At 49.5% G+C, this 11307-nt stretch overlaps 1 protein-coding gene across 1 annotated transcript; it reads left to right on the plus strand.

Moving 5' to 3' along the window:
* Positions 1-5899: 5899 nt before the first annotated feature.
* Positions 5900-7126, plus strand: LOC109753565 (heavy metal-associated isoprenylated plant protein 39). The gene is made up of 3 exons (XM_020312487.4): positions 5900-6109; positions 6233-6308; positions 6438-7126. The coding sequence occupies exons 1-3, from the start codon at positions 6104-6106 to the stop codon at positions 6791-6793; spliced, it is 438 nt and encodes a 145-aa protein (XP_020168076.1). The 5' UTR covers positions 5900-6103; the 3' UTR covers positions 6794-7126.
* The last annotated feature ends 4181 nt before the right edge of the window (positions 7127-11307 follow it).

Genomic DNA, 11307 nt, shown 5'->3' on the forward strand with positions numbered 1-11307 from the left:
CACGTCACAGATTCGTGGTACATCGCTGCGCTGTTTTCTTCCTCACTTTCGTGTGAGACGGATCGATGAGAGAGTGCCGAGGAAGACGGAATCGAATTTGTGTCCGGGGTCCTCGCACGCGCTCCATGGCCATACTCCTTTTCCGGCAGGTGTCGCTGGATACGCACGCACACGCACCATGGTACCCCTTTTTTGTCTCCGGGAATATGCGTGCATGTGTCCGCCATTCGATAGCTCTTTGAGTGCTACGTATCGCCAAATTTTCCACGACAGAGCACCTGACCCAGGAGAGGTTGCCCCAGCCCAAACACAAGACACGTATCTCTACCTGCCTCTGCCCAGGTCTGAAACAAAAGAAATCTACTTCTGCGCCGGTGATGGACCGTCTCCCGCGCCATGTTGCGTGGTGGCAATCTTCACTGTTTCATCCGCTCAATTTTCAGATCAATTATTAATGTCTGATCATAACAGAATGCATTGTTAACTGCGTGTTATTGATAACATCCCAACCCCGCTACAATTGCATGCACCATCCGTTGGTAATGGCAAGGGTCCCGTCAATGAGCTACGTACCAGTCTGTGCGTGTATGTGAGCTGCCGGTATGTTCCGGCACTGCATTGACCCGTTGACACATGCACCTGCATCACTGCTAATCCTCTTCCATTATTCTACGAACCCAACCCACCCATCCTGATTTCTCTTGGCAGAGAAGGGACAGCTCGTAGCCGTGATGGATACGCCCTTAGGCCAACTCCAGTCCACCAACCCAAACCAACGTCCGTTTTGACCTGCTTTAGTCTGTTTGGTGCGGCAATGAGGTCGCTCATGTCCGATTGGAGCTGTTGTGGTGTCGATGCGTCTAATGTGCGGCCGCACCCCATATCATGTCCCGGGTGGACGTGATATAAAAAAATCGTAAAAACTCAAAAGAAATGCAAAAAAATAAAATAAACGCAAACATAAAAACATAAAGAACATAATTAAACATCACAGCCCCAGAACGGCCCCGTTCCACAGTTCACATAGACATTATTAACATAAAAAAACAAAAGAAAAGAGCCGCCCGCTCGCTCCTGTCGTGCCCGTCGCCGTCTCCTCACACGTTGCCGTTGTCGTCATCTTCTCCAGTGAGGTCGATGTAGGGCGGCGGCGTCCAGAGGGGGGCCAGTCCCTGGAAGGCGGGAGGCGCCTGCACCACCTCACCAGTGGCGACGTCTCGCGCTCCGGTGACCGCGGCGGCGTAGGGCACCAGTTCACGGCCCCCACGCCGTCGGCCATGTCCGTGGCCGTGCACGACCAGCTCCACTGCTGGCCTACCAAGCCCGGGTGGAACGCGGTGACGGGCTGCTCCTCCAGCACCTCCTCCCTCACCTCCTCCTTGACGTCCCTCATCTCCAGCTCCGGCACGGCCACGTCGCCAACCACAGAGAGGGCAATCATGGTCTCCAGGCCCTCCCATTGGCGCTCATCGTGCGTGTTCATGGAGTCTTCTGTGACACGTTGAAGGAGCCGAGCCTCCTCCTCCCCTGTCATGCGTGGAGCTGGTGGTGGCGACGGAGAGGGCGAAGGGGACGGCGTCGGCGATGCCGCGCACGTGGGAAGGGCTCGGAGAACCCACCCACCCACCCACCCTGATTTCTCTATGCAGATAACCGACATCTCTCCATTTATCAGTTTGATTTCTCTATGCAGATAGCCGGTTGCTATGCGTACGACGGCCTTTCCATGCCGCGAAATGGCTCCGGATTATGCTCCTAGAGCACTGTTCCTGTTCTGTCGCCAAATCTTCCGTGACAATGTACCCGACCGACCCAGGAAAGGCACCCATGTTAGGGGATACACGCTTATCGTTTACGTCATGAAAGGAGTGGTTTGGAGCCCGTCCGGATTCTAAAGATGCGCCCATCGCATGCATGCATTATTCGCTTGACTCATATCATCAGCAACACGGGCCAACACGAGACACGTATATGTGTATATCTTATAGGAAACGATCGACCAACTTGCACGGTGGATCGCCGCAACATCAATCGGGTCTGCGCCACTCGACCGGTCGATCGATTGATCTATCCGGAGAGCCGTGGTGTAGGATCGCTATCTACACTGAAGCAGAGTGTAGTTTTAGCTTGTCTTGCACCACCGCCACGGGGAACCAGCTAGAAGCGTTCCATGACGATGACGTAGCATCCAAGTAGAGTATTCAACAACAGTCACTGTCTTGCTTTGGCCACTGCTGGGTTACGTGCTAACTATCTCCTCTGTCGCTGTAGTATCAATGATGATCAGGCATGCCGGACACTATTAGGAAAAGCCAGCGAGAACCGACAGCCCTTCACTCTAGCTGTACGTAGGCAATGTTGGATAGCTGGCCCGGCCGGACGTGTACGTGGCACGACTCGGCAAAGTCGTCCGGCCAATGGCTGCTGTAGCGGCGGCGATAGCGCCCTGCAGATTTACACCTTTATTACTGGCCATAAAATCTCATAGCTTTTAGTTTTTTCGAGCTGACTGATTACGCACTACACCACCGTGCACGCGGTTTACCCACGGCTGCACTCCTCACTGTTATATCTGCTTAATTTTTAAAGCCACGCTACTTGATTATATATGCTAGTTCGTTCACGAATCCTAACATCCGATTAGGACTTAATGCATTGGTAGCATTGAGTAGCACGCCACTGCATTAGTAGCACGTCATCCATGATCACATTTCTACCCACCATTGTTAACAACAAATGTACCTATCGGTGTGGTGTGTGGGTGGATGGACTCCTCCGGCTCCGTTCACGCATCGCATGGACCATTGACGCCTACGTCACTAGTTCACCAAGAATTTTCTTCTATGCGGACTATTTTATCCATTAATTAGCAACGGAAGAACACGAGAGCTGCAGTGCACGATGGAATTAATAAGAACGCTTGCATTTCCATAGCGAGAGAGATGCCATCGTCCTACTAGTGCGCTACGCCTTTTTGACGGAGATCCTTGCCTATCAAGGTTTCGATTGATGCATGTGTGTGTCGAGGACGAATGGATCGTCACTGATCACGCACTTGGACTTCATTTCCCGATGAAGGCAAAAATGGTCTGCGATGATCGAGCTTGATCTCTTCAACCGTGGAAAAGGGTTGCGAGCTTTTCGACTGATTTTCTTCTGTGGCGGCTGGAGTTTCAAAGGCAGGCAACGGTGTATGCAGTTGAACGACCAAGGCGTGCCACACAGAACAAGTGTCGTTCCTCAATAGGAAGCCGCGTCCGTGCTGACGCTCATTATTCCCCTGCCTGACTGGCTGCATGCACATGCGACCAAACCGCTAACCGTATATCCAATTCCCCAGCGGGCTCGTACTGTGGAGTTCCTCCCTCTTACTAATTCGGGGCGTACGTAATTGATGGCTGACTGGCGGTGGACGCATAACTGGACCGTAGCAGCAATTATGATCACGAGACCCGAACCCAGACGCAGGATCAAATTGAATCCCACAAGTGGCTAGTCGGACCCGGAGGCGAAATTTGGCAAAACGCACAAATTTAACCTCAGGGCGAAATTATTTCATAAATTAAACTATTTTTAAAAGTATTTCACACAACGTCACAACCAATCCCTAATGTGCAATGCCCGACAGCGACGCGCTGCACTCTACTCTGCAGCGCCTAATACTCAGACGCCACACATGTGCAGCGTCCAACAGTTAGGCGCTGCACTACACTGTGTAGTGCCTAGTTGTAAGGAGTTGCTTGTTGGGTTAGGGTTACATACTGACCATGTCCTCTGTCGCTGTAGTAGCAATGATGATCAGGCAAGGCCGGACACTGTTGGCAAGAGACTCGGCAAGGTCGTCCGTCCCCCGGAGCCACTGGCTCCGTCGCATCCGCCAGACCTCCACGCGCGCACGGCTCTCCTCTTCACCACCAAAGCGCGACAGCAGCCAGCTATAGCGACGGAGCAAAAGCGATGGACGGATGGAGCCGAAAGGGGAAAAAAATGTCAACTCAATCTTTATGTACTGACCATTAAATCTCAGAGCTTTCAGCTTTTCACGACTGATTACGCACTGCACCACCGTGCGGTTTACCCACGATTGCACTCCTCACTGTTAAATCTGCTTAATAAAATCTCCACATGATGTATACTGCGTTCACGAGTCCTGACATCCGATTACGACCTAATGCATTGTTAACTGTGGGTTGCAATAACAAAAACACATTCCATCCCCACTGCATTAGTAGCACGTCATCCATGATCCATGAGCACACATTTTTATCAGTTCCTGCCCACTGCTACTACGTACCAGGGCCTCTGCAGTTCAGCAGACAGCAGGGTCGGCCCAACATTGTTAACACCAAATGTAGCTATCGGTGCGGTGTGTGGGTGGATGGACTCCTCCGGCCCCGTTCATGTTCATGCACGCATGGACTGTTGACCCGTACGTCACCGGTCCACCAAGAATTTTCTTCTAACCTTTTTGTGAGGACTATTTTATCCATTAATCAGCAACGGAACAACGCGAGAGCTGGACGTTTAGTGCACCATGGAATTAATAAGCACGCTTCCATTTCCATAGCGAGAGTAGTGCGCCTTTTTTACGGACATCCTTGCCTCTCAAGGTTCCGATAGATGCATGTGTGTGTCCAGAACGAATGGATCGTCGTTAATCAGGCACCCACGCACTTGGACTTCATTTATCGAGGAAGGCAGAAATGGTCTAGTCTGCGGTGATCGAGCTTGATCTCTTCAACCGTGGAAAAGGGTTGCGAGCTTTTGGACCGATTTTCTTCTGTGGCGACCGGAGTTTGAAAAGCAGCGGTGCATGCTCGAACGAGGAAGGCGCGTTACACGGAACAAAGTCTGTCTGGTTCCTCAATAGGAAACCGCGTCCGCGGTGACCAAACCGTTAACCGTACATCCGATTCCCCAGAAAACTCTGCTGCGGGCTCGTACTAATTCCGGGCTGTACGTGGTCGACGGCTGACCGGCTGCGTGCGCAGAACTAGTCTGACTGTCTTCGCTGGCCGTAGCAAAAACGATGGCCATCATGAGGCCGGGTGTCTTGGGATCAAATCGAATCCCAGAATTGGCAAAAGCCAGCGACAGCACTGCGCTACACTCCAATGCCAGATCGGTCCATGGATCTCCAAAGTCAGTCGGTCAATGCTCACTCAGCCCGGCCTGCACGTGTACGTACGATCGACGAGACGACCCGGCGAAGTCGTCCGTCCCGGCCAGGCGGCCACTGGCCACCGCGCGAGCCCACTGGCCCCGTCGTGCTCCTTCCCGGCTCCGCGCACCTCCACGCGCACACGGCTCTGTACTGCACAGTAGTATACTACTCCACCCACCTGCCCACTCGTCCAAGCACAAGCAACCAACGCAGGACCCCTCGAGAACGCACTGAGCCACAACAAAAAAAAAGGTGTCGAATCGATCCTTACGATTACGTACTAGTAGTAGTAGTACGTCTTGCCAAAAGAAAAGTACGGCTTGCGGCACCCCTCAAGAAGAAACTACGGGCTGTTTGTTTTCTAGCAACACTTTGCCACACCTTAGGTTAGACAAGTTTAATCAAGTTAGGTGGTTATTTGGTTCTAACCATACCTAAGGCATGAATATTTTTATGAGTAATGAACCTCACATGTCATAGACATAAAATGTGTGGCAAGATTCTTTTAGGCAAGCCAAAATATGACTAACAATTTGAGCAACTCAAGTTAGGCAATTGTGGCAAAAATAATGTGGCATAATCCACCGGTGTTTGTCCATCGCCAGTGGGGGGCTTCGTCGCGGCTTCCTTGGCCCCAACGTAAACGCAAACGCCGGGCCATGCTCTCGCCACGCCACGCCGGGTCGCGCTCCGGTGCCAGCCGCCTATAAAACCAGTGGCCTGGCCACTCCCCTTGCCGCCCAGATACACATACCATTTGTCCGTCGCCAGTGACCACAAAAATCATCACCAAAGCCAAGAGAGAGATACACAGTACACGACGCACTCCGGCCGTTCCATTTCGCTCCGCCCTCCCGCCTTGTCCCGTTGCTCAGCTCCCGCCGGCTCGCCCCGAGCAGTTCGCCGCCGTTGAAGCACACTCCCCGGTCGCTCGCCGCCATGAAGGTGCGTGCGTGCTTGCTGTCGATCGATCGAGCTGGGGGTTCATTTGGTTCCCTTTTGCGGTTCTTGATTGCTGCTTGCTCTGGTTGCTGATTTTTGTTTTTGGCTCTTGTCTGATCGCTGCAGAAGGTTGTGCTGAAGCTGGACGTGCACGACGACAGGCACAAGGCCAAGGCGCTCAAGGCCGTCTCCGGCCTCCACGGTACGAGCTCATCCCTGTTTCCTCCTTCCGTCTTGCTCTAGTATCTTGCTCTGCTTCGTCGCACGGAAGTAATTATGGGCGGAATTGAAGGCCAGAATCCTTATCCATCTTGAATTTGGACTGCCTCAGGCATCGACCAGCTGGGCGTGGACATGAAGGACCAGAAGATGACCATCGTGGGCACCGTCGACCCCGTCGCCGTCGTCGGCAAGCTGCGCAAGCTCTTCCCCGCCGTGCACATCGTCTCCGTCGGCCCGGCCAAGGAGGAGAAGAAGGACGACAAGAAGGATGGCGGCGGGGACAAGAAGCCCGCCGGAGACAAGAAAGAGGGGGACAAGAAGGACGGCGACAAGAAGCAGCAGGAGGCGAAGCCGGTCATGCAGGCGTACCCGCCCTACGGCTACGCGCAATACGGCTACCCGCCGCCGCCGCGCTACTTCGTCCGCAGCGCCGAGGAGGACCCCAATTCGTGCGTCATCTGCTGATCGGCGTCGGTGCCCACCCCTGCCCCTTGGACATTCCGTCGCTGTCCCGCCTGTCCTCCTCTGCTGCTGCCGCCGCCGCTGCCAGTGGACAGTACTTGGTAGTTGCTTTACTGATCAGCCTACCTGCCGCAGCGAAGCCAGCGATCGACGGCGAGCGTTACAGCTACGTATAGTATAATACGACCGTGTAACTACCGGTTGCATCGATAGCTGCTGTTTGGCTTATTTTTTGCAAGATGTAGTACTACGTGCATCTGCTCATCAGTTTGTAGAGTGCGAGAAAAACTACTATAAAGAGAAAGAACTTTTTGATAGTATCTGAATTTCAGAAAATGCGACCCAACTGAAAAGTACTTTTGTTTGTTCTCCTGATGGAAAAAAAAGTGTAAATCAGTACTAAAACCATCGTCATTCACGTCACATGAGTATACTTAAATTCGGCTCAGCTGACTCAAGCGAAATCGCACTATGATTGCGAAACGGTCTTGCAAAGTCTCAGTCGACTGAAAATTAACGAAGTCTCAGTCGATGCTATATCCACGAGATCTTACATTGAGATTCATGTATTTTTTTTCTTTAGTTTTTTCTTTTTCTCTCTTGTATGTTATGGCACTTGATTGCGCCATGGTTAAATCTCAGTCGACTGAGACCTAGCCACACCCATTGCGAAACTGTTGTGCGGCGATGTATACATGCACGACGGCTGCATGATGGCTAATCCAACCGTATTTATGCGCCGGGTCTCACCTTTATATACACAGGTAGAGACCCGGAGGCTTACAGAGTCCCTGCCGGCTCACACAACGTGACCGGCTCGGTTTCCAACTAATCATGCCATACATAGCAAGTCATCGTACGGCCGATCATAGGCCCGGGTCTTGGGCTTTCACCAGGCCTGCTCCTATGAACCTCCATCTTTCATACTCCCTCCGTTTCTTTTTAGTTTGCATATAAAATTTGGTCAAAGTCAAACTTTGTTAACTTTGACTAAGTTTATAGAAATATATATAAAGATTCACAATATGAATCAATGTTGTTACATGCATCCACTAGTAGCAAACTGGGATTTCGTTCGGGCCTGGCCAGCCCATTAGTCCCGGTTGTGCACGAACCGGGACCCGTGGGCTGCATTAGTCCCGGTTCGTGAGCCCAAGGGTTCGGCTGGGCCACGTGGGCCACTGGTCCCGGTTCGTCTGGACCTTTTGGTCCCAGTTCCACGCATGAACCGGGACCAATGGGCCTCGCCCTTGGCCCATGACCATTAGTCCCAGTTTGTGCCACAAACCGGGAGTAAAGGGTTGGTCCTCGTTGCGGTCAGAGTTTAGTCCCACCTCGCCAATCGAAGGGCACTCACACCGGTTTATAAGCCCGTCCCTCTCTGCCTTGTTGAGCTCCTCTCAAAATGAAAATAGATGCCCTTATACAGGGAATTTGACCTAAATTCATAGTGAATTTCTCTGAAATTCATAGAAATTTATTATGAATTTAGGTTGAATTTTCTCTATAAGCGCATCTATGCTCTCTTTTTTATGTTGGGGTTGACGATCTTTACAGACTTTTTGTGTGTTGAATATGCACCATTCAAAATCAGTCTCTGCTTTGAATGGTTCATTTTGAACACACAAAAAGTCTGGAGTTCAAATAAGTTCAAGAAAATGAAATCCCTTTGTAACACATGAGTTTTCGTCCGAAACCCTGATACTTCGAAAGAGATCGTCCATTTTGTTCACGATCCACCTTTTGCCGGGACCCTCTCAACTTTTTAGCACATGCTATGTGGGTGAAATGATGATACCATGCCAACTTTCAACCTTTTCAGAGTTCATTTGAAATGCTTTTCAATTTAAAATTTATTTGAAATGCTTTTCAATTTTAGGGTCTTATGACTTTGAATGGTGCATTTTGAACACACAAAAAGTCAGGAGTTCAAATAAGTTTTAAAAATGGTGCATGAAAAATAACAAATAAAATAAATAAGTAATTAGAAACAAAATAATATAAACTTTATTAAAATATATAAGTAGAAACAAAATAAAATAAACTTTAATAAAATTTATGAAACTAAAATTAACAAAGTATTTTCTGTTCAAAACATTATAATAAACCTCTAGTATTATTGAAACTAAAATCATATAAAAGTGATGCAACTAAAATTATCGAAGTATTTTCTGTTAAAAATCATTAAAAGCAAAAAGTATTTTCATAAAGAAATTTTTTTGATAGAAACTTTAATAGCAAAAAGAATTATCATAAAGAAAAATAAATAAGTAATTAGAAACAAAATAAAATAAAATAAATAAGTTTTTTGTTGTAAGTAGAAATAAAACAAAATAAATAAAGCAAAAAAGAAAACAAAAAAACAGGCAAAAAATAAAAAATATGCCACCTACTGGGCCACCACGGCCTGAATACGACTAGAAACCCATCCATGGGCCAGGATTCAGGCCCGCAGGAGGCCCAGTAGGCCCACAGGCACATAGTGAGAGATTAGGCCCGAAAGCCTGCAGTTGAGAGGAGCTCGAGAGGGTGGGCGCAGCAGCGCTTATAAACCACTCTCGAGCCCTCTCAACTAGCGAGGTGGGACTAAACTTTTGGCCGCGACGCGAGCAGCAAGAGGCCTTTGGTCCCGGTTGGTGCCACCAACCGGGACTAAAGGGGTGCATTGCTACTGGTTCGTGGCACCAACCGGTACCAATGCCCCCCTTTAAGTCCCGGTTGGTGCCACTAACCGGTACCAATGTCCCCCTTTAGTCCCGGTTGGTGCCACCAACCGGGACCAAAGGCCACCGCTTCGCGCCCTTTGGGCTGCTGAAAAGAGGCCTTTGGTCCTGGTTGGTGGCACCAACCGGGACTAAAGGTCGCATTCGTCCCGGTTGCTGTCACGAACCAGGACCAATGCTCCGTCTATATATACAGCACTTGTGAAATTTTTCGTTTAGTTCTTCGATCCCGCCCTGACGACGCCGCCAGGCTGCCCCTCTACGCCTCGCCGTCGCCGTCGTCGCCCTGCCTCCGACGCCGTCCCGCGCCGCCCAGACGCCGCCGCCGCCCCGCGCCCCCTGCCTCCTCGTCGCCCGTCGCCGCGCCCCTCACCTCCGCCCCCGCCTCCTCGTCGCCCGTCGCCGCCCCCTGCCTCCTCGTCGCCCGTGGCCGCGCCCCTCACCGTCGCCCCCGTGCCCTGCCTCCTGGTCGAACGCCGCCCCCTTTGTGAGCTCATATGAATTTTCCTAGTATAGATGTTCATAGATTTTTTTCTGTTAGAATATGCAAATGTTAGAATTTTTTTCTGTTCATAGATTTTTTTGTGATATTATTGTTGAATATGCAAATGTTTGTGTGTTCATATATATGCAAAGAATATGTCAATTTTTTCTGAGAATTTTTATAATTTTTTTCTGTTGTAATTTTGTTCATAGAATTTTTATCTTGTTCATAGAATTTTTATGATTTTTTTTCTGTTGTTATTTTGTTCATAGAATAAGAAGAGAAAGTGTTTAACAGAATTAGTTAGAAAAATAATAGAACTAGTTAGACTAGTTTATTTTTAGTAAGAACTACTTTATTTATATATTTATAGTAAGTGCTTAGTAGTTGAACTAGTTGATTAATTAATAAACTACTTTATTAAATTTTACTATATATAGAAGTTGTTTATTTTTAGTAAGAACTACTTTATTTTATTTATTTATATTAAGTGCTTAGTAGTTGAACTAGTTGATTAATTAATAAAACTACTTTATTTTATTTATAGTAAGTCCTTAGTTAGTAGTAGAACTAGTTGATTTAACAAAACTAGTTTATTTTACTATAGAAGTAGTTTATTTTTAGCAAGGAAATTAATAGAACTAGTTTGTTTTTTAGTTAAAGCAATTATTCCCGCATCGACGTCGAAGATGCCTATCCCGCATCCTCGTCGTCGACTCGGCGGAGGAGGCCGGCTTGATCAGAGGGGCCATGTCCGGGACTGGCTCCGCCGGGCTGGTTTTGGGAGGTGCTACCTTCCGGTGGGCGTAGGTTGCTGAGGAGCCAGCCCGTCGTTGACCCGATCCTTGTTTGGTGGCGGTCGCGTGGGCCAGTGACGGTGCCGAGGCTTCCGGACACCGTGGAGGTGGTACGTCACCGTGTCAGCGAGGAGGACCAACACGTCCGTCGCTACATGGTTGCGTTGGAGGGCAGGTTCGACAATACCTGGCAGGTGTTGGGAATCGTAGCATAATTTTAAAATTTTCCTACGCTCACCAAGATCCATCTATGGAGTATACTAGCAACGAGGGGAAAGGAGTGCATCTACATACCCTTGTAGATCACGAGCGGAACCGTTCCAATGAACGTGGATGACGGAGTCGTACTTGCCGTGATTCAAATCACCGATGACCGAGTGCCGAACGGACGGCACCTCCGCGTTCAACACACGTACGGTGCAGCGACGTCTCCTCCTTCTTGATCCAGCAAGGGGACGGAGAGGTTGATGGAGATCCAGCAGCACGACGGCGTGGTGGTGGATGTAGCGGGTC

This window comes from Aegilops tauschii, chromosome 2 (genome assembly GCF_002575655.3).
Source record: "Aegilops tauschii subsp. strangulata cultivar AL8/78 chromosome 2, Aet v6.0, whole genome shotgun sequence".
In the NCBI taxonomy this organism is placed as follows: domain Eukaryota; kingdom Viridiplantae; phylum Streptophyta; class Magnoliopsida; order Poales; family Poaceae; genus Aegilops; species Aegilops tauschii.